The sequence below is a fragment of the Lycorma delicatula genome, chromosome 1 (genome assembly GCF_047948215.1).
Source record: "Lycorma delicatula isolate Av1 chromosome 1, ASM4794821v1, whole genome shotgun sequence".
Lineage (NCBI taxonomy): Eukaryota > Metazoa > Arthropoda > Insecta > Hemiptera > Fulgoridae > Lycorma > Lycorma delicatula.
The window spans coordinates 290,277,267-290,302,680 of NC_134455.1; the positions used below are offsets into that span (position 1 = coordinate 290,277,267).

At 31.1% G+C, this 25,414-nt stretch overlaps 1 protein-coding gene across 1 annotated transcript in view; it reads left to right on the plus strand.

Moving 5' to 3' along the window:
* LOC142332719 (gamma-glutamyl hydrolase A-like) overlaps positions 1-7,426 on the plus strand; it is a 28,818-nt gene extending 21,392 nt beyond the window's left edge. Inside the window, exons 3-5 of the mRNA XM_075379311.1 lie at positions 3,951-4,062; positions 6,314-6,543; positions 6,925-7,426. Of these exons, the coding sequence (XP_075235426.1) occupies positions 3,951-4,062; positions 6,314-6,543; positions 6,925-7,297 (715 nt within the window). The 3' untranslated portion in view covers positions 7,298-7,426. The remainder of the gene's footprint in view (positions 1-3,950; positions 4,063-6,313; positions 6,544-6,924) is intronic.
* The last annotated feature ends 17,988 nt before the right edge of the window (positions 7,427-25,414 follow it).

Here is a 25,414-nt window from a genome sequence, read left to right on the forward strand (position 1 = left end):
TGATAATTTTTTCTTTCTTTTGCCACAAACCGCACAGCTGTAACTGTATATATTTTTTTTAATACATTTTTGTAAACATGGAAAGCCTTTATGGACACCAAAACATCTCTAATATATATATATAAAGTTTAGAAAAGTCATGTAAAACTCATTAAATTCAATAAAAAAAAATGATTTTTTTTTATGTTTAATATAAAATAACTTATTAAATTACCAATTAACAACTAAAACTTTGTAAAAATTCTATAGAGAATGTAATTATAAGAAAATGTTTGTGTAAATAAAGTCAATAGTAAAATAAACATTATTTTGAGCAATTTAGCTTGGATTAAAAGCAAAATGTGGCAAAGATTTATATTATTCTAAATATAATTAATCAAAAGATTAAAATTATATTCGAGATAGTTAACATTTAATTGATTTACTTTTAAGATACTGTGTTGAAAATAAAACAAACTAAACTTCATTAACTTCAAATGAATGTTAAGAAATTCCATTTTTCTGTTAAAAAGATCTTCTTTACATGTGTGTTGTATAAATCTTATAATGTCAATCTCTGTTTAATCTGTTTAATCTCTGTTTAATTAATTAGTATAAGATAGAACTAATTGGAGACATAATCCAAAGGCCTCATAAAATTTAAAGAAATCATTTGTATTAATAGTTTTAATTCAAAATGTTCAAGCTTTGTTTTTTGTAAATTACAGCCTTTTAAATCACAGCTGTCATTATGCAAAGGCATTCTTTCAAATGAAAATAAGGTGTGCTCAAATAAAAGCGCTCTAAATAAAAAATTGGTTTCAACACTGGGAACCCTACTTTTGGTAACAAATTCAAAAAATAAAAATCACTGATTGTAAATTTAGTAATTTCTTGAATGTTATTCTTAGGACTTCTTTCAGCTCAATCTCTAGCGAAAAAATAGAGTAAAACAGGAAAAGAACAGTGAAAAAGAAAAATTCACAAATTACTAAAGAAAGCGTGAAATCTAATCTACTCTCAGAAATCTTTTTAAGTGTTGAAGCCCAATTTTTCTGATTAATCTGTAAAATCACAAAAACTATTCAAAGGTTATTTGTAATGCAGAAAAATAACAAAATACAAAAATAGACTAAAAGAGATACAAGTAAATTTATGTTTTTTATGATAAGTAAAACCTGAATTCCCAATAAAATTTGTAAAAATTCAAACAAAATATAAAGGATGCTACTTACATCAATTTATCCCCTATTCTTTTATAAAGCAAAAATAATATTGATGATTTCAAACCAAGCAGTTTACAATGAATAATCTTGTTGATAATTCAATTTTTACAAAAATTTATCATTGGAAAAATACACCTGCAATTCCTGACCTAATATCCAGTCATTTATTCCTTAAATAGAATATCAATACATCAAACCAGACAACAGAACTATTTTAATAAAATAGTTCTAAAAACTATTTTAGTTTAAGAACTATTTTAGTTTTTTAAAAGCTTGAATCTGTTGCAACCTTAATATGTGCAAACAGTATGTGCTGAAACAATTTTCAAAATTATCTCTAAAATTTTTGTGGATTTATTTTAACTATTTAGCTTTATTACGTTTTTACTTTGCTAATATTTCATATATTTACGATTAGTAAAAATTGATAGACTCTAACCACTCTAATTTTGTTTTTCTTTTTTTTACAAATTGTCTGCTCTTCTTGTCAAGATTTTACAACTTCATCTATTTACACAAATTCTGGGGAAAAACTCCTTTTATTTCCATTGAATAACAAGTAGGAGGATACTGATTGTTTCCCAGTTTTATCTATATAATACATTGTTATATCTATCAGAATAAAATATTTATTTATATAATTATGTTCTAATCTAAAAAACTATTTGTTTCAGGATTATCTTTATAATTATATTAAGCTATAAAATATGTTTTTTTTTTTAATAATGTTTTCAGTAATTTAGAGCAGAGCATCTCATTATAACTCCTCAAACCCACCAAGCTAGTATAAACTATGTGCGTTCTGAACTATGAGTCACTACCACATCTCATTTCAAAGTCATTTAGAAGTATTCAACAGTACAAAGTGCATCCAGAAAAATGTATCAGTAATTAATACACTCATTGATCCATTTTTTACTTACACAAAATAAGAAAAAATAAAGATAACTACAAAGTATACTGTATCAGCTTAAATAAATGAGTATTCACAAAAATTAACCAACAAAAAAGCTGGATACAATGAAGCATTTGAAACAATAAGCAAAACAAAACAAGTCACAGTGTACAAATTGTAATTGACAAAAATAAAAGTACTCCCTAATACATAGAACATTATATTCACTAAGTTCGGTGCTCATGAACTTTCCAGCGTACTAATCATGTCTGGTTTAATGGGACAGCAAACAAAGATGCAGTGAACACTGCACAGTAACTTATAGTCAACTTGCTAACTTCATTGTAGATGCAAATAAAAAATCTAATTTACCTATCTTAACATTGACATTTTACCAATACACAAAAAAGAATATCTTAACATACTTAAATAACGTGAAGTATGTGCACAAAAATACAATACACTAAATAAGGAGACTAAACTAAAACCCAACACACTTATCAACGACATTCTAAACATATATGTTTTCTTAATTTAAGAAAATTACAATGACATTAGCTAAAAGTTAAGTGAAATATTGCAGTACCAATCAGTGAAGATAACCATAAAAAACAACTGAAATTTTGAGCAACAATATGACATCAGTTTTAAAACATTCAATTTTATTAATTTGGTTAATTTTTGACGTGACAACGACTGACAATCGATGAACGCCGGCAGCACGCACGAAAAAGCATGACTCATTGGCCCGTTCCGCCTGAGCCGAGCATACAAGCGAGAGCGCGGTACGAGAAAGAGAGAGTCACGATCGGTCTAAGCGTTCGGTTTGTGCCGCATCTATCTCTCTTCCCTCGATTTATTATCATTGATTTCATTTCAGTTTATTTCTATAATTAATTATTCATGATTATATTTAAACAAATTATTTAAATTAAACTTGCAAAAACTATAAATAATATTTAAAAATTGGATATTAATGTTTTTTAACCAGAACTTCGATTTACTTAAAACGAGTTTTAAAAATATTTAGAAGTTTTAATGACAAGTTGAACCGCCTAACCGTCGTGCAATGGAATGTACTATCATGTCAAGCAGGTTTTGGCGGGCTTTTCAAAAACAGCAATTTCATGAATTTGATTTATGATTTCAATTTCTTCGTTTTAAATTGACACTTTATCAACATTGATTTGATTAAAGTTTATTTCTATAACAAATTGTTCATAATTATTTTTGAACAAATCATTCAATTTAAACTTGCAAAAATTATTAATATTAATTATTATTATTATTAAATGAAATGAAAAATGGAATATTAACGTTTTTCATTAGCTAATTAAACAATCACTTCGATTCAATTTATTTGTTTAAACAAGTAATTTTTTAAAACATCCAAATCATGGATGAATTTAATTAATTGGTATTCTCATCTAGCCCAACGCCAGTTTCTCAAAAAACATGTGTTTACTTCATAAGGATAACAATTTTTTTTTTGCGACATTACAATCAAAGACCGACAATGTCGCGCTTTGCACCGCAACGTGGCGCTTCGCGCCCGCGACATTGTCGGTCTTTGCAAGACGTTGTCACGCTCAAATCTCGTGCGAAACGTAGTTCCACACAAACCAATTTTTTTTCTCAAGAATAAGAGTTTCAAATGATGTTATTCATGATGTAATTTGTAATGTTCTTATAAAAACGTTAAAATTTTTATTTAAAAATTAATTTTAGAACAAACAAATATTCTCAACTACCAAAAATAGACTATTTCAATTTTTGTTTCTGATAACTTGTACTTTACTATTTTCAGTTAATTATTCATATAACTTTTTCTTCTGTTTAAAAATATTCAGAAAACAAATATCAGTATTAAATGGTATTGTATTTCCTGGCGGAGCATGCTTATTTGACAATCCTAATGGTTATGCGGATGCAGGAGCTACTATTTTCAAAATTGCTAAGGAGGTAAATGAAAAATTAATATTTCATATTTGAATACTTAGTTATGAATATTTTATTACAGATTGAATAGTAAGCATGGAAATTTTGTTTTTCAGTTTAGCCTCTGGAACCACTGTAAGGTATTTAACCTTTCAGAGGATGAATGAGAATAATATGTATGAATGTAAATGAAGTGTAATCTTGTACAGTCTCAGGTCAACTATTCCTGAGATGTGTGGTTAATTGAAACCCAACCACCAACTGGCATCCATGATTTAGTATTCAAATCCTCATAGTAACTGCCTTTACTAGGATTTGAACCTTAGAACTCTCAACTTCAAAATCAGTTGATTTGTAATGATGAGTTCTTCACCACTAGACCAAGCCGGTGGGTTAAACATGTAAATACCTCATGATTATGAAATAAAAATAGAGGTAATCCCATACTATCCAAAAGTGAATAACTCAAAGCTTACGTTGATTAAGTACGTGATTCTATTTCTTCTTGAAATAGTGCTAATATTTTTTGAAATTACTTGTTATTATAAACCCTCACACTACTAGAATGCAAAAGTAGTAGTCTCTTCAGTGTGTTACAAGAGAATATATCATGTAGCAATCTTTACCGCAGAGTGTTAAGAGATTAATATGATGTTCCATGTAATTTGACATAGTTTCATTCACAATTTGCTGAATTTTTACAATTAGTTTGCACTCTAAAAATTGTAAGAAAAATTCTTAATTGTATTAAATTTTACAGTTCGAGTTAAAGCCTTATTTTAGTCAGTATTTTTACTGGAAATTTCAAATGAATGTGCAACTACTTGTTTTATATTTTGCCATTTTTTCAGTCTCTTTACATAAATACCAAATTAATTAAATTTTAAACCAATTGCTATTTTTTATGTATAAATTTTATCTATATTACATGAAAAATTATCTCATTTTTAAAAAGACTTGGAATATTATAAATAGTACGTGATATAAAAAACGTTAAAAAAGATTTACAATCCAAAAATGAATTAAACCAGTTAGTTTAATCAGTCATAAATAAAATCAAGTTAATAATCTAATTAATATTAAACTAAAAATGACTCAAAGAAAATGTTTTTTTAATTAAATCTTTCTGTAAATAAAACCTTAAAAACAAAAGAATATAATACAAAATACTTACAGCTGATAGTATGTTTCAACTTAAAAAAAAAATTCCTTTACCTAAATCAATTGTATTTGGCTACTAGATGGTGCTGGTTAATTAATATTATAAATTAATTAAATAATAAATGAAATCACATTTATCACATGCTTAATAGGAGACATCTAAACCAATTTTTATTTTACTAAGTATTTGCAAAATTTTGTAAAACAAGAAATTATAATTCATTTTTAACTATTATCTTTCATTTAATTAATATTATTACTCCATAAATGTGTGTAAGTGTTCCCAAATTTTTTACTAATTCCAAATAAAATTTTATGTTCACATATATTTAAATTTTAGCATAGAATAATTATGATACTTGAGGCTCATATCATATACTTAAAAGTGTGACAATGATGTTAAAAGGGACAGGTTAACTTATATGCTTTAAAAGAGAACTATGTATGAATTGTATATTTTTAATTGCCTGATGAGTCAAAAGAATAACTGTTATAAAAAAAATATTTATATATATATATGCTCTGATAACTCTTACTAAAATGACAGTCCCTTAAAAGCAAGCTTTCACAAAAAAAATCTGAGATTTCATTATATTCTAGTAAATTGAAACAACTTTTTAGTTTTTTCTCTGTGAGAGAAATACTATTTTCTTTTTATTTAATCACTAAGGATTCAGTATGTCAGGAAATTAATGGGAAAGTAATAAAAGCTTTAAAGAACTAAAGTAAGAAATATTTTTTTTTAGAATATTACTTGTTCCTTTTTATAGAAACAGTTTTTTGAAGCTTCATTGTTAAGAATACTTTTTAATTCAAGTAAAAAGAACATTTTCCAATTTATGTAGAAATTGTTTTGGAAATTTTCACTAAAAGTTTTCATACGGCTTATTAATTTATTAATATAATTATTATATATTGTCGTTAATAATTATTATTATATATTGGTACTTATTAATATAATAAGTACCACTGGTACCTAGGGAACACTAATTCAGTAATAACATTTTATGTGAATTTTTCCTATAGAATTATATACTAAATAATACATTACAATTGTAATTGCACGTTATAATTTTTTTTTCTTTTCTTTTACATTTGTTTATTTATGCTCTAGGTTAACAAAAACGGAGATTATTTTCCAATACTAGGTGTGTGTTTAGGATTTGAACTTCTCTTGCACTTGGCAAATGGAGGAAATGAGCTGAGAACTAGATGTTCAAGTGAAAATGTTGGTCTACCTTTGAAATTCGTCCCTGGCTTTCGAAACAGTCGACTGTATGGCCAAGCTAGTATTGAAATTCTTTCAATACTTTCTTCTTTATCAGTTACATCTAACCATCATAGGTAAGTTATTAAATTCATTAAATCAATATTAGAAGCACAATTAATTAATATACCCAACTAAGTTTTATTCTAAATCTGTCTAGGGGAGCGATAGAATGAATACAGAGAAAACAGAAATTGTTTCACCTTCAGATCAATTTATTTAAATACAGTCAAAATTTACTAATATTAAAGAAAAATATTAATTAAACATAACTTAATTATAATGCAATGTTAATCATTAATTTATTTTTTACTTAAACACAGCTTTATAAGCTTATGTAATGTTTTAAATATTAAAATCAATACTTTTTATGATTAACATTTTGAGTGTAATAGTTTACAAAATATTTATCAAAAATAATTTTAAGTTTTGTATAAAATTTACTTGTATTTTTTCAGGTACTGTATTACACCAAAAAATATGACTAGGACTGGTCTAGACAAGGAATGGAAAATACTGTCATTAAATATGGACAAAAATGGTTTAATATTTGTGTCTTCCATTGAATCAATTGATATGCCATTTGTTGGTATTCAGTTTCATCCTGAAAAAAATTCATATGAATGGAAAAAATCTCAAAACAATCCCCATTCTAGAAAGGCTGTATTGTCTGCAAGACATTTTTATGACTGGATTGCCAACGAAGCTAGCAAGAATGAACATTCCTATCCATCTGAATCTGATAAAACTAATGCATTAATTGAAAATTATTCAGTATTTTATACTGGTAAACAGGGTGCTAGTTATGAAGAAGTATATTTGTTTAAATGAAGATTGCTCTGCTTAATTTTTGTTTAATAGGAGTTTTTTAAAAAAAAAAAATATATATATATATATATATACATATATTTTATATTTATTCATTCTTAATATTATTTTATTAATCTCATCAACTCAAATTTCAGTAAATATATTATTTTTAATGATAATGCATTAAATTTATCTTAATCCTAGATCCTCTAAAACATGTTACAACTTCCCATGTAATACAACTGCTCATTTTTGACAGGAACTACGTAAAGCATGATTTTGTAGCAACTGCAGAATGAAGCATTACACAGCAGACTTTTATTAATAAGTGTATGTAAAAGAAAAACATTTATAATTCATTTATAGTGTTTTTTTTTGTTTTTTTTTGTTTTCTCCTTCCAGCTGCAACCAGATCTGAGTGTGTGTGATTAGACAAATACAATTACTGTTACCAGCTTATAAGGCCTGATACATAGCTGTAGACATAGTGCAATCTAAGTGTAATATATCACTAAACATGTAATTTGGAACAGACTCAGGTCAACCACTCCTGAGACATGTGGTTAATTGAAACCCAACTCTGATTCTGTTATTTGTGGTTATTTAAAGAAATATCAACTTAAATTTCAATTACATTGCTCAATTTACACCAAAGTCAGATATACTGGATGATTTTTACTTCCTTGTATGAAGTACAAGAAGTATTTTAATCGCAAAAAATTTTGGTTTTCAGATTTCAACAGAAATATCCATTTGACCATCCCTGAATCCATTTTGACTAGTTTCAGCATGACGTCTGTACATACGTGCGTATGTTTCTTGCATAACTCAAAAACAATTACCCCTAGAATGTTGACATTTTGGATCTAGGACATTGTAACATCTAGTTGTGCACCTCCTCTTTTGATTCCAATCAACTGGACTAAAATCCCAAAAATATGGATTATGGACTTTTTCTTAACTGCAGTAATAAGCCTTCATTGTGAGTTTTTCAACTATATATCATAAGTGGTACTTAATTTTATTGGTTCTGGAGTTATAGCCTAATAAAATTTTAATTAATGAAATATTTGGGTTTTACAAGTGGAAGGCACATTGGTTAGAATCCAACTTCATCGCCTTTTTTTAACATTTTTTTTTAGATTTAAATATATTTATTTTATTAATAATTATTAACCTCTGATTGTAAAAAACATTTTACAATAATTAAATTCAATAAAAAAAAAAAAAAAATATATGAAAAAATGCAATAAAAATATATGCAATTTAATTGGCGTACAAAAAATGACGGGGTGTCCACGTCAGTTTTTTATTTATTTTTGTCTTCTTAGCCACCACTGGACTTTGTTTTCTCGTGCCACATACTCATGCACTAACTTCAAGTGAAGTTGTGAATTACATTATATTTCTAAAGATAGAAAGAGTGAAATCATGAATTTCATCCACTTCATTCATCCATCTAAATGATGGATGAATGCTTTAATTAAACTCTTTGTTATAGGTTAATTGGCGAGGAAATAATTTTCCAATATATGGTGTCTACTTTGAACTCCTTCCATATTTGGGGAACAATGGCAAAGAATTAAGAATGAGATGCGAGTGTGAAAGCATGGGTTTTTACAACCTGCTTTGTCTAAATCGGAAATTTCTTCCTGGATTTGGACAAAACAGGTTGTGTAGGAATAGTAATGTAGAAATATTGTCAATTCTTTCTTCTAGACCAGTTACATCTAATCATCATACATAAGTGGCTTATAAGGATTGGTTTATAATTTATTTTTATAGAATTACAATAGCATAGTTCTATCTCAGAGAAATTATGAATGCTGTACTGCATATTTTATTCTTTTATTTAGTTTTAATAAAAATAAAGACCAATTATATCATATCATCATATTAAAGTTACTTGTAAGGATTGGTTTATAATTTATTTTTATAGAATTATTTTTTTATTTTGAATTTTTATAGAATTAGCATAGTTTTACCTCAAAGAATTATGAAGAATGTATTGTATGTTTTATTTTTTATCTATTTTTTTCTCTTAACTATTATTACAATTTACAGGTAGTACCCAATAAATACTAATAGAACACAGTTAACCATGCTTTACTTTATGAACCAGTTAAAGGAGAATTGGTACATCACTGTTTAAGTTTAACAATAAATATAGAGCAATTTATTGAAATACATAATCCATTATCCAAGTACATAATCCTTGCTACTTCAAGTGGGACTACTTCATTTTTTAATTATTTTTTTTTACAGTCAATACTACTAAAATTAATGTTCTGTACTTTTTCAGACTTTGCATCACTCCACAAAATATGTAAAATACCGGTCTGAAAGACAAATGAAAAACATTATGTATAAATACAGATGAAAATGGGTTAATATTTGTATCTTCTGTAGAATCTATATTTTACCCACTTGCTGATACACATTTTCACCCTGAAAATAATCAGATGTATCACCAAATATGATGTGGACACCATAATGTGGACTTCCTTTACGCCTATTAAATTACATACTCATTTTTCAAAGTACATAAAATTTCATTTCACTAATAACTTGTGATTTTATCATACTTTTTTATTGTTATTACTGAATTTTATTTATTGTAAAAGTTTTTAACAATCAGAGGTTAATACTTATTAATAAATCACTATTTTTAAATTAAAAAAAGAAGTTAAATAAAAAGGAAATGAAGCCACATTTGAGCAGATATGCTAGCTCCCTTATAAGATCCAAATATTTCATTAATGAAACTTTTATTTGGTTATAACTCTGGAATCAGTGAAAATAAGTACCAATTATGGTATGTCGTTGAAAAGCTCTCAATGAGGGCTGGTTCTGCAGTTAAGAGAAATTTCAAAATCTTAATTTTTTTGATTTTGGGTTTTTTGAACAGTTTTGGTCTAGTCGATTGCAATCATTAGGGAAGGTCCACAACTAGATGTTAGAACAGCCCTAAGTCCAAAATTTCAACATCCTATGGCTAATTGTTTTAGAGTTATGCAAGATATATATGCATGTACGTACAGACGTCAAGCCGTAACTAGTCAAAATGGATTCAGGGATGATTAAAAATGGATATTTATGTTGAATTCTGTAAACCGAATTTTTTTCATGATTGCAATACTTCCTTTACTTTGTACATGGAACTAAAAATTCATGAGTGGAAAAAATCACAAAATTAAAAGCCATTAACCTATTAAAGCCATTAAAGTCATAAAGCCATTTTTATGACTGGATTAAAAATGAAGCAAGTAAAAATTAACATTCGTATCAACCTGAGTCACAAAAAAATGATGCGTTAATAGCAAATTATCCAAAATTTTATATGGTAAACAGGGTTTATATTTTGAAGAAGTATATCTGTTCAAATAGATTTGAAAACTAGGAGCTATAAGTATAATTATGAAGCTTTTATGTTCTCATTCATTTAATGTAATGATATTTTGGTTAAGAAAGTATTAGTGTAGTTAATAATCTAAATGCTGTTAATAATCTAAATGCTGAGTTTTATAAAATAATGTTTTTATTATGTTATTTTATTAAGAAATGTATTTACACCTTTGCCTTCATGATTTGAGAATATTTTGAGACTTCAATAAAACACTGTTATACTGCTAATTTGCTACTTTCAGCAACAGGCAAAAGGTCTTTTGGAGTATGATTAATCTTTAAAACTTCCTTTCATAAAATCACTTTAAAAATTTTTGAACTCAACTGGGGTTTGGTTAAGAAGTAGATTATTGAATAAATATCATTATTGACAACCGAATAATTAGATGTTTTAATAAAAATATACTAACTCCCAAAAAATTTTCTTTTTCTTCTGTTTAGCCTTTGGAACCACCTTATTAGATATTACTTAAGAGGATGAATGAGGATGATGTGTATAAATGTGATGAATGAGGTTTAGTCTTTACAGTCTCAGATCGACCATTCCTGTGTGTGGTTAATTGAAACCCAACCACCAAATCCAGTATCCACGATCTAGAATTCAAATCCATATAAAAGTACCTTTACTAGGATTTGAACCTTAGAACTCTTGACTTTGAAATCTGCCAATTTGCGATAACAAGTTCACCATTAGACCAACCCGGTAGGTTGGTATGACAAAAAACTGTTTGATGTTAATGTTTACCTACTATTCAGTTGTAATTTAAGTTACTAATATTAAAATGACTTTACTTAAATAACTTAGACATAGAAGAAAAAATATCACACATATAAAATTATGAAAGGAATATCTAAAGTTATTAATAAAAATCTGATGTGGACAACACATGACTTCCTTATACGCCTAATATTGAATCACAAAAAATAGTGAATAGTGAATCATTAATACTGTTTCCCTCATGATTATCAATGATACTATGAGATGATTATGTGATTTGTAAAGTGTTAGGAAAATAAATGTAAGATTATTTTAAAGCTGAGAAAGTGAGAGGGCTGAAGCTGGTAATGCAAGTGATCATTATCATTTGTTTTTTGACAGCATATTTGTTTTTGGCTTTTAGTGTTAAAGAGCTACATTTCTAAAAGTACACAAGTTTAAAATTGCCTGACAAAACACATTACTACCAGCATGAGGTGGTTCCTATATTTCAATATGTTGTTTATGAGTGCAGTATTTAATTTCAAATCGTTAAATATTTTTCCTTAAAATATTTATGCTAGATACTTTACACAGACATATTAACTATTTACTTTATGATATGAATCAATAGTAATTTCTAGGCATTTACCAATTATATTTCCATTTGGTTTGTTGATGATTTTTTTTGTCAAATTCATGCCCTGGAATAATATGTATAATCTAAATCTTCATTTAATTGTAAAATATTCAACACAGCTTTTACAGTTATAGTTAAAAAATGAGAATTATTTTGCAGAATATATATATTTTAAACAAAATAAAAATTTTGTTTACTGAGGAAAATCTTAACACATTGTAGTCCAATAAAGGCTAAACTTTGAAACAATTTCAGGAAACAATTAACTTTAATGTTATAAATTATCAGTTTATTACTCTTGACATTACCAGTAGTTGGGATTTTAACTGAAGAGTTGCAACAATCAATGAAAAAATAGTATCCTAATTATACAAGTTACATTGCTTCTTCATAAATGAAAGCAGTGAAACTATCTAGAGGATGAGTAGCTCCTATTTTAATTTGGCAGAGTGAGGCATATTATAGGTACGTTTATCTTATTTATCTATACAATTTTGTTAATTAAATAAAAATAATACTTAAAAACCAATAAGTAAAATTGCATAACTTTTATAATATCTACAAATAAATCTGCTTAGACAATAATTAAAATTTAGGATACATAGGAGAAATTAAATGAAAAGTATAATTTAGATGAAAGGAAAATCAGACTAGGTGTAAATATACCTTGTGAAAGTATAGAATGTACCTATTTTAAGACTGATTGATGGCTGAGAACATTATACGAGCATTAAAGGAATGAGGCCATTCTGAACATTATTTATGTTAGTTGATTATGAAATAAATATCTATGTTACTGGAGTCAAATGGTATTTTGACTAGTCAAGTTGACTTTTTTTTTTTTAACCTGAATTAAATGCGATGCCTGACCGAGATTTCCCTAACCTGGACCTCTGGATGAAAGGCCAAAACGCTACCATTCGTGCCACAGAGGCTGGCAAGTTGAGACCTTATTTGTTTTAAACAACACTGCAAACTAAGCTTTTTCTTTCAGTTTGAACTGTTTGCACTGAAGCTGTATTTAACTAGTAACTAAGTTATATTACTGCTGTCAATTTTTGTTTTATTGCATAAATTCGAATAAAAAAATTATAATAAAAAAAAAATGTTTCATTAGTATCTAATTATTCTAATTTAACTTTCTTATATTAACACTTTATCTTTTACCTATTCTTTTAAAATTATTGGTAATTCTTTGAATAGTAAACTTCTCTCATTTTTTACCCAATTCAACAAACTAGACAAAATAAAAAGGGCAAATGAAACTTAACAAAATAAAATTATAAAGTGAAATAAAAATAAAGTATAAAATGGAAATATTCATCTTAAAGGCAGTTGCACAAAAAATCAGAAAAAACAAGGTTTTCCTATTTTGCCGCTTTTTCTGTTTAATTTGATACATGATATTTGAGTGAAGATTTCTGCTGGAAAAAATATTTAAAAAAATAGTTTAAGTATCTTTTCTTTGATTTCTAATTTATTTTTGGCAACTGAATTTTTTTAAAAAATTTTTTTGTTGCTGGTTTTCCTACCCTGCTCACATGTGCATTACTTTTATCAGAGATAAACCATTACTTTTATCAGAGAGGGATGCTTCAATATTGAAGCATCTCCATCACTGCAGAATGAGCGGCTGTGAACTAAATAAAAACACTGCACGCTTACACGACTATAATTGTGATGTAGGGATGTTTATTTTACTCAAGTCAGATTACCCGCTGGGTTGGCCTAGTGGTGAATGCGTCTTCATAAATCAGCTGATTTCAAAGTCGAGAGTTCCAAAGTTCAAATCCTAGTAAAGGCTTTTATACAGATTTGAATACTAGATCGCGGATACCAGCGTTCTTTGGTGGTTGGGTTTCAATTAACCACCAATCTCTAACCACCAAGCACGTCAGATGAATCAAATTGGGATAAAATACTTGCAGGACTTTAGCTGCCTTGATCATATAGGGAGCATCATCTGAGAGAAATATAAACACTCTTTTTTATCTGCAGAAGATTCAGGAAATACTTTTTAATACACTCATTCACAAATTTGGCGATCGTAGAATGATTTGTCTTTTCAAGGTCTTTGTAGGCCACCAGATAGGATAAAGAAGGCTATAGCTTTAACGGACTATAAGTTTTAATGAACCGACAATTACATTCGCTCAAATGTCGGTAGTTTCGTAAGCTGAAATCCAAATAATGCTATCCTTGAATTCTTTTCTTATTTCTTCCAGAACATTTATGTAAATTGTTGGTATGTAATCTTTACACAATGTTGATTAATCTGGTATACTTTGATTCAAGGAATATTTTCGCAGAAAATTTTTGAATGTAGGATTTGTTAGTTTGTGAAGAGGAATATTACTTGCAAGCAATGCTTCACATAAATCCATGCCAAAGTAGTTATTTTGTTTACCATTGGAAGTGAAATCACTGCTACTTGCCACTTTTATAAGTTGTTCTTATGGGCCTTTCTTTTGTAGTCCTGCGATATGAGTACTTGTCTTGATATGCTTCTTTGTGCACGAAATATTTTTCTCAAAAACTCGAAAGTATAAAACATTTCCGTCGTATGTAAATGTTCCAGGATAGCAGCTATCTACGAAGAGGTACTATTTTTTCGTGAGGCATGGTACACATAAAACCTTGCTCAATTAAATAAACAACTAAACTAATGCAATAAGTGCGTCAACAATAACTTGCGAAATTTAATTGCCTAGTGGGAGGAGTGCTGCAGCAGGCGTGCGAGACGCAAAACGGTATCGTCCGTCTTTGTGTCGCATGAGTCTGTGTTTTGTTTGGCCTCATAATATTATTCTACCAAAACCATAGACGCACAGCTGCTAAGTGCGCTATAAGAGCCGTGCGGCTAATAGGTTTGGCCGGCTATAACGTAAGAATTCATTTAATAACTAGGTACCCTATCGAAAAATATTGTAAATATCCATCATCACTAGATTTTAAGGAAAATATGCGATAACCAGAGAGAATGGGCTTAATATGCAAATGCATATAATCCGGTCTCTAAACATAAGTAATTGCAGACACAATGTATGTTGTAATTTAGTATTTTCGCCTAAATAGTAAGCTGAGTCCCCTACAAGCTGATGAATCTAGAAGTATTTAGATAAATAGAAGTGTCAGGAAGTATTATTCTTGAAACTGAAGAATCTGAATTAATAGTAACATATGTACAAAATAATACTCTTTTATGATTCATGTTATGTTGAACATTATTTAACTTGAAAATTAAATTAAATATAGTGTAGATCAGTAAAGTTTAATCAGTTAGATGCAGTTGCACTATGTACAGTTGGCATTTACATTAGTGGCAAACAGCTGTGGCAGATGTTTCACTGAAACATAAGATCTAAGTCCAAGGACAGGTAATATAGACAGTTACAAGGACCAGAATTAAACAAAGAAATGAGGTTCGACATTCACCTTGACATCTTACTTTTATTTAATAATGCTTAATTATGTGTATTATATGATATTAAATTATACATAGTAATTTTTTTTTAACTACTGCAAATCTAATTAGTCATTATAATATCTTCATATATATATATGAAGTTAACATTTAAGTTCCAAATACTAGGTTACCCCAATTTCTTATACAAAGTGCATAAAAATAGTCATCCAATATTTCTGTAGAGGAACTTCAATAAAACAGAAAAAACTTTTATAACATTGATTTGGAACTACAAAATGTTCCATATATACCATGTTCCATATAAATTATTTCCTTTAGAACAGATTAATCTATTTTAATGAATTTTTTTGTTATTACCATGTTTATTACTGTGCCTTACTTCACTAGCAGCAAACCTCTTTGAAGAGGGCATCGGAAAGCTGGTGTCACGATACAACAAATGTCTGAATCGTTTTGGCAATTATATAGAAAAATAAGTTAGATACAACTCAACTTTTAGTAATAAAATAATTTTGTTATGTCAATATGTCTTTTTCTTATAGCCCATTGAAGGTTGAAAAAAAACAGCCCTTGTACTTTTCACTTGTTACCACATGCTTACTGATATTGCCATCATCACAACTACAGTGAACTCAAGCTTGTGAAACTACTATCTTGTTGCTTGTTACCACGACCACAACAAACATAGCTTCACAGAACTACTGACTGTTCTCGCTGGTCCCTGGCAGTATTTGTATCTCCTGGCCTGCAGAACCAGTACCTGCTTCATCCCTTAACTGTTGAAGCATAATAATATTCATTGTTCGTGCCCTTACATTTTCACATAAATTCTTATTACAATCCGTTAACCCTTCTGGTCAAACAACAGCTTTTGGAGGTTTCATTGTATGTATTACAAAGAACAGATTGTTAAATGAACATGTTAACATGAGAAAAGGATCCCTTTTAGTTCCTTCTTGATTCTTTTCATTATTGTTTTCTCATTCTTTTTTCTTAACTGAAAGAATTCAATTACCCTAATCCCTTACACTGGTCCTGTTACTCTGTGTATAAAAAAGTCTAAAACTTCTTTCACAATTATCTAATTTTAAGCTAATTTCTCTAAGAAGGCCCCAAAGATTTCAACAAAAGCTGGAAACTAAGTGAAATTGATAAATATAAATTATTAAAAAAATAATAAAGAATTTAACTCTCTAGGCTATGGAATTAATTCAACGGAGATGAATAAATTTTTTAATAAAATAATTAATCCATAATTATATCGATTTCTGAGTTTGTTTAGAATGTCATATTTTTTCTTTTATTTGAAATTATTTATTAAAAGACAATTAATTCATTATGCTGGATATTTTTATAACATATTTTAATGAAATTTAAAAGTAAATATTGGTGCTTTCATGATTTCATCAATCCACAAAGTGGAGAAGATTAACATACTACTGCATTGGTGGAAAGGAACCAAAGGAGAGAGTTTATGTCAAACAAGGGAGAGAGACTATAAGGTTCAACATCCATTTAAGCGATAACCCATTTACAAAGAAAAATTTATGAGTGATATCTGTTTTTAAAATCATTCACTGTGAGAGTGATTACAAATGGAAACTGGTTAACTTCTTATTCAAACCTTTCAATTGGATTTTATTAGGCAATATTTCAAATTTTATCATGTTACATAATGTTGATTAATAATTCCATCCATTAATTATTCGGTAAAAAAAAACTGTTCATAAGCATTCTTGTTTTTTTTTGTAGATATAATTTTTTATTGTAATTTTCACTTGACATTTTTATCAATGTGAATACAAATTGAGTTTTATGAGTGGATAATATGTTTAATCTATTTGTTTATTATGTAAGTTAATTAACTTATGTACAATACAAAATAAAACCAAATCTAATTTAAAAAGTCAGTTTTAATTTGATTGGCTTTTTTGTCATTCATATGAGTATATGGTAGAATTCTTCATTATTTTCTGCAATGTTTCCTTTAGCATTACTATTAACCAAACTACAGATATTATAATTTTGCATGAATGTTTCCTATAGAATTATATACTACATAATACATTATAATTGCTGGTTTTTTTCTTTACTTTTTCATTCATTTATTTATTGACGAAAAGAGATTTGAAAAGAGATAATTTTCTAGTAGTAAGCGTGTGTTTCTTTGCATTTGATGAATAGAGGAATGAGCTGAGAGCCAGAAGTTCAAGTGAAGATGTTGGTCTACCTTTGAAATTTGTTTCTGATTTTTGAAACAGCTGACTATTGTCAAACTAGTACTGAAATTCTTTAAGAGTTACATCTAATCATTACAGATAACATATTAAATTCATTAAATCAATATTAGAAGCACAATTAATTAATATTTACCCAACTAAGTTTTAGTATAAATTTGCCTAGGGGAGTGGTAGAATACAGAGAAAACAGAAATTGTTATACCTTACTCTAACAGGTTAGTTATATAAATACAGTCAAAATTTACTAATATTACGGCTAAATATATTTGAAATAACTTAATGATATTGCCATCCTAATCATTAATTATTTTTTGCTTAAACACAGAAAAAATATCATTTTATTATAATATTTTAATTTATTCCAGCAGGGTAGGTTTACTGATGGGTAGGTTTCTACCTACCCATCAGTAAACGAGTTTTGAAAACGGAATTTATCTGAAATGCATCTAATTTAATTATGATGAACCTAAGAAGGGTAGATAATTTTACTAAATATAAAAATTATTTACAGTTTTTTTTTTATATACTACAGTTATACCATAATAATTTATGAATCTTCCTGTCTTTTTGACCGACCTCCTTAAATCTGGAAATCTTATTATTGACTTACAATTTCTTGGCATGCATGCAGGAAAAATATTACAGTTTCTAACTTTGTACACTATAAATATTTTTCAATGATTTTAAAATAATCTCTTTTTTGATTTCTTTTTTTAAATAAATAATGCTGTTGAAAGAAATATATAACTTCTATTTTAAATACTATAATCAAAAAGCTTACACTCAACTTGACATGAGATACAAGTCACCCACCCTTGATTGATTGGCATATCCATTCTCAAGATAGAAATCATCATGCTAGCCAAATTACTAAGGGCAGTGGTAAGCAAAGTATTTTCCTGTTGCCCTTCTTCATTTAACCAAACAACTTTGACGAATCTGGCTTACCAACATACCAAACCCACCAATATAAAGGACATGTTAAATCCTGTAAGAGCTACTTTTCACCTTCTTTCACAGAGCTGTATGGTGAACATTTCTCTCAGAATAAGCAATATTAATTGGTATTACTTGTACCTCAGATGCTTTACAAAGACCACAGCTATTAAAGAAACTAGACAGATAATCTAAAGCAACAAATTGATGTAACAACTCTGATGGGGAGTCTTAGTCGTTAAGACTTTCGGAGCTGGCATTTCCATGGTCCTAGCCTCTGCAGCTTTTCTTCCCACTACACACATTGCTGCAGAACACTTTGCACTATGCACATGTATTATACTAAGAACACTACACAAATAACTGCATACATCAGTACACAACTATACAACAACATCCTACACTGTTTCTTCTTACATTTACACTCTGTGGTGTTGGGACATCTTGCAAAACACAACCGTAACCCACGGTGGAAACTATTATGCTGATGGGTGGGTGGCTCTATGTGGCGAATCTCAAATGTCCTCTGGGCACCTGGATGAACCCACTTGTATTGCATTTGCAGTAAGCTTATGCTCTGCTGGAGTGCTGAGTTATGTTACTGGATTTCATGGGACCAAAAACTGGTCCACAAAAGAAATCATATGATGATTTGTGGCCCATCTGAAAAAACCATCAACATTAATCTTGTGAAGAGACCTCACTCAGCATTCTCTGACAAGGATACAGTTCTGAACAAAGTGTTAATTTAAATGATGATAAATCATGTCTACATTGTAAGAACATCAGATTTGTAGTTCTTCAAAATAATAAGGAAGGCCTCCTTTCTGAGGTCACGCCCTTCCTGAAGTACTCCCTCCTAAGGACATGCTCTTGTTCACAGACTAAAAATGTTAGATTTGTTGTTATGCAAAATATTCAGGAAGGTGGCCTCCTTCACAAGGTCTTGGCATTCTTGATCATCAAAGTAATAAAAATATCATTTGGCTCACCGAAGAACAAGAAAAAAATTAAGTGATTGATCAATATTAATTGAAACTTATAATGATATAATGATGAGCAGAGTCGATCTCTCTTCCTTATTACTAATATGGGTATAAACATAAGTGTGGTGTGATACAAAACTTAAATACCTGTCGGAACTAATTTTTTGTAGATACCTTCTGGAGATGGACGTAACTGAAATAGCTAATTAGCCTTGAACCCAAGAAGATTTAGATGTGAAACATATAATGAAAGGGCAGAGTGGAATGGAAGAACTAACACCTTCTCTTATACTGACTTTCAACCTTCAACTATCACCAGAAAAAGTAGAAGTTGGTTACATGTCAGTTCGAGTACAACCTTTCATTCTCAACCCATGGCAATGTTTCAAATGTCAGGCATATGGCCACCTACAACTTCTTGCTCAAAAACTGAGATATGTACTTGATGTGCTAAGGAAGGCTATAGTGACACTAACTGCTAAGAAGATGAAAAATGTGTGAACTTCAATAGATCACATACAGCTTGCTTCCGAGATTGCCTGACTGTAAAGAAGAGAAAGCAATTCTCAGAATCTGTATGGAGCATCTTTTCCAGCATCATGAAGAAAATATAAAAAAACACTGAACCCTCGTAATTTGGTTAAACCCAGTGTCTATGTGTAGAAGTGGAGGAATCCATTTTACAGATGCCAAGGTAGTGTTGGGGGTCGGTAACAGATTCCGCAAGATGCTATTAGGCGCGAATGTATTCCTACGCACTACCAACTAAACTTCCACCCCTGACTATCCGCCCCTTCCTAGTACTACTGGTGTCCATTTCATCAGGAAAGGGGTAATATGCCTCACACACAGTCAGACACCACAGACAATCTGACATCCAGCCTTGCACACATACAAATAGATACATCATATCAGACTACATAAGTCACACCACACACACTTCACAACAATCATCACTCCAGAATACATACGTGTATCAGTCGGTCCCTCTCACTAGCGTCCCATCTCATTTGCCATTCTTCATTTCTTCCATAATGGAACTAGCCATTCTTTTTTTTCTGCAGGTGTTGACACCCGTTGCTCCTTTATCTTCTTCTTGTGGATAATCTCCAGATAGACAGGTAATATTCCCGCCAACACTTCCGCTGCGTCGCGTGAAACAGTACAATATATAGCTATAATACGGAGACAGCTCCTTCTGGATAGTGATACAAAGGCATGCCTTATTTTCCGTATCTTGTGACTCCTCCGCAGATCTCGGCACCGTAAAGGAACTCGGAGTATATCACTCCAGAGAACAACCTCCTTCTCCGTTGTTTGGGTCCCCTCTATTCGGCAGTAATCTGGCAACCAGCCGCATTACATTTTCGGCCTTCGAGCCGACTGCCTCCGTCTTATATGGAGCCATAGTTAACCCGACTCCAGTCATTCAGGTTTTAATGAGTCTTGTATGGGCATCCCAACTCCATAGGGGAAGACCAACCACCTTGTGACGTTACTGGTCGCCACACCACCCCCCTGTTCCAAGCTCTGAGGGGCTTTACCGGAGGTCGCCTTTTGACCCTTTAAATAATTACATCTCACAGCCATCAGCCAGGCCTCAATCGGGATTCCACCGATGTAAATGCCTCGGCAGACATTTACATCAGTAAATAATTACAAATAAGATTTTGCCTTCACGTAGGCCTCTAACGGACATCTTCACACCCTTTCTAACATGACACCCTCAAAACTAACTAAGCAAAGCCCCACGCCTAGTCCAATTTTAAAAATATCATTCGTGATTGTAAATGCCTTCGAAAACAAGTAATAAGTTAAATCAGTGCTACACTCATACCAGTTAAAAGCATGTTTTACGCAAGATAGAAATTTCGACCTACACCCAATAAGTTGACCAAATCAGGTCAACTAGCAAGGAAAATATGAACCCATTCCGGTCCGCATGGGAACCGAGGACAAAACTCGCACTCCCACTCAGTTTCATCATGGAGTCCCATGTGGTACTACCCAGTCACAACCAAGGACCACCCTCGCCGACATAGAGCTACCCCTCTAGGCTGCATGGACTACCATACCCTTGGCAGCGCAGTCTACCCTTTCGCCGATGGCCGCCCCGTAAACAAACCACAAACGATACCAAAATAACCGTGGCCCGACGGCAATATGCCTACCTTCAACCAATATAATGCCTAGGCCGGAACCCTAGCCACCCGGCATCATACTACGAAAAAATATCACAATCAAACACTCTCTGCGGACATACATACTGCGAGAGCGCGATGAAAACCAGCCACTATAGGCCACGCCTCGCGGATCATCTAATTAATGCGGAGATCCAGAAAGGAATGTATTCTATCAAGTTCCCTAATTGCAGTGAACCCTTGACCTCATATCGGGGACAAACATAGAGGACATGGTCCACTGTATCATCAGTCCTACAATCTGGTCATTACTCAAATCCACCAAACGAAACCCAGCCAAACTTGCCCGAAAGGCACCATGCTCGGAGAGAAACTGCGTGATATACCGATTGGGGGAAATCCATCTAATCGCACTTAAATTGGATACCATGCGTGTAGCGACCTGTGGAGAACTCGTCCCAAGACCTGTCAAGATGCAAGGCCTCGGTCTTCAATATACTGCTTTAGACACCCGCCTTGTGACGCTTCCGGTCACCACACCACTCCCTTCCTAGCCCTGATGGGCTTTAACGGGAGTCGTCTTTCACCCTCTAACCTTTTACATATCATAGAAATAAGCCAGGCCTCGTTGGGATGAAACCGATATAAATGCCTCGGTAGATATTTACATCAGTGATTTTTAAGTCACCTTTGCTGCAGGCCTCATCCGCACATCTTGAATATCCTACATCGTTACTCTCTAAACTAGCTAACAGCGTTCGCGGAAGCACGAACCTCGCGCCTAGTTCTATACTTTACAGAGCCAATTGTGCCTAAATGTCTTATAATGTCTAAATGTCTTTCGAAGGGCCGGCCAGGCCTGCTGCTCCGGCAGGGATGTTGGCATCCGCCGGCAGGTCCCACGTTGAGGCGGCCAGGGAACTTCTTCTGTCTTCTTCCATCTTCTTCTTCTTGGTCTTCTCCAGGTGGTGGTCAACGATGAATTAAAAATTCACTGTCGTGCACGCTCTTTTATTGAAGTCTGAGAGTGGCGGGGCCGCAGCGCTGCTATGGTAGGAGAAATGCGTGGTCATCTGCGTTATCTCCGATATTAAGATAGGCATATATGTAGTAACACCACAATATGCTTACAGCGCATTGTACACTTTTTCAGCCGTTAGTTCATAGGCTCGGCGAAAATCTTGAGAAGATAGTTGTTTAGGGAAGAGCAGCAGGTCTCGCAGAATACCGCCGAAAAGAGGGTTGGACCAAATTGAGGAATCGACTGGAGAACCGTTAAGCACATTGATTCGAATGGCAGAGAACTATGAACTAAGACGGGAAATTGTCGGTGGGATATAAATCAGGTCACCAGCATATCCCTCCTCTCAGGCATGAGAGGAGGGATCACTGATGATGATGAATATAAAATACTGACTTTGAAAGTCAAAATTTAAAAAGAATTGAAGTATTTTTTTTTTTTAATTTTCAGTGGTTATTTTTAATCAACTTTATTTATTTTTAAAAAGTATATTTTATTTTAAAATTTTCTGTTAAATATTTATTTAAAATTCGATAATCAAAAGACACTGCCCATGTGAAAGATAGCCTTTCGTAAAAAATTAAAGGTGAAAAATCTACATCTTGTTAACAATAAGGAAAAAATTGCAAAGAAATGAACAAAAGAGACTACTTCCAAGCTTAATCTGAGGTTTTCTAAAAATAGGTATTAACTTTTTAAGTTTAAGTTTTTCAACTAATTTATTTGAATTTCCATTTTCTAATAGTTTTATTATGAAAATTTCATCAGTTTATATATTGTTATGTTACCACTCGGCCTCTGTGGTGCGAATGGTAGCGTCTCAGCCTTTCATCCGCAGGTACCGGGTTCGAATCCGGGTCAGGCATGGAATTTTCACACGCTACAAAAGTTTTCATTCATCTTATCCTCTGAAGCAATACCTAACTAACGGTGGTCCCGTAGGTTAAAAACAAAAATTCGATGCTAAACGCAACAAAAAATAAATCAATATATTTAAATACTAGCATCCCCGTTGCGGCTTCGCCCGCGGTATATGGTTACTTGGGTATCCCGTCGCGGTCAGGGGATATTTAGCCGGTCATGGCTCGTTTCGCTCTCCCTTTCCTACCCTTATAGCCAGAGGGCTCTGCCCCTTGGACTCCGCTGTGTTCATGAAATTCGTGCATGTAGAATCATAATAATAAATAAAAATTGAAGTCTGTTCGATTTATAAAAATATATCAGTGAATTGTAATTCCTTTAGAGCAACAGTTCGGTCAGTACAGGACCAGAAAATTTGAGTGATCCAAGAATGTTGGTTTCAAAACAGTCGGCCTCCATCTTAAAAATATTAGTTATAACTGCTTACCTGTTCTTACGGATAAAAATATTTTTTCCCGGTCCTTAGCGTTACTCAACAAACACCACTTAGAGGTGACCATACTTCGTTTTCCATTTTTTTAAAAAGTTTTTAATCACTTTTCTTTTATGGTTTTTAGTCAAGTAACCGGAGGCGGGTGTAGCCAATCGCGTCACACATACAGTAACAGTGGTTGTGTTGGTTGAGCCGCCGCGCCGTACACTGTCGCACCCCTTAAAAAATCGAAATTCAAAAATATAAATAATAGCCGTGGTCCGCGACTTCGTCCGCGTGGGATTTATTCAATCGTTACAAATAGTACTTCATTGTGAAAATTGATTCGCAAAAATTAACGACTATATGATACATAGCTGAACCCGCGACTTCGTCCGCGTCGGAATCACTTAATTTATTGAATATAGCTGTCCCGCCCGGCTTCGCACGGTTGGTGTACCCATTTAAAAAAATAAGATATTTGTTGCAGTGGTTCAAAGTTACGCGCGGATCTACAGTACAAATATTTTTGTTATATTTGTAATTTTTTGTGCTTACCTATGGCTACTATTATATACTTACACCTATTTTCATTCTCTCAGTATATTTTGTATTTTTTTTTTTTGTTGTTTTATGTATTATTTCGTTTTTTTTAATTATTTACATAATACATACACCCTTCTTTTTGCACTGGAGGTTACTAATAAAGAGTATATTAGAAGGTTTGGATACAAAAAATTTGATGATTATTTTATTATTTGTATCCAGCTACTATTCTATACACCTATTTTTATTCTCTAAGTGTTTTTTTTGTTTTACGTATTTTTATGTTTTTTTGTTGATTTATGTTTATTTTCACATTTTTTATTTAGATACATATACATATATACACCACATGTACACCCTTATTTTGCATAGGAGGTTACTAAAAAAGAAATACCTAAATAAAAGCTAGGATATTAAAATCTTTTTTTTTACTATTTCAATTAGGTATTTTTAATATTGATTAAATTCATTAATTTTCAGTTTCTGATGGAGATTTTCTATAACGACGTATTTTTATTGCCCTAGCCTGTAAACTATTTCTAGAAAGTTGAGATCTTAATCTTTTGGGCATTTTGAAATGATAAAAAACTAAACAACTACTACATCAACTAATACTAAATTATTTGCTTACACGTTGAACAGGAATGAGCCTGTATATGAAGTGGTGATTAAAAAATTATAAAAAATTCAAATATTTTCAAGGAAAAATATTCGATATCGCACACAACCTCAACGTAGGAAGCCGACCACGCGAATGAGCCGCGCG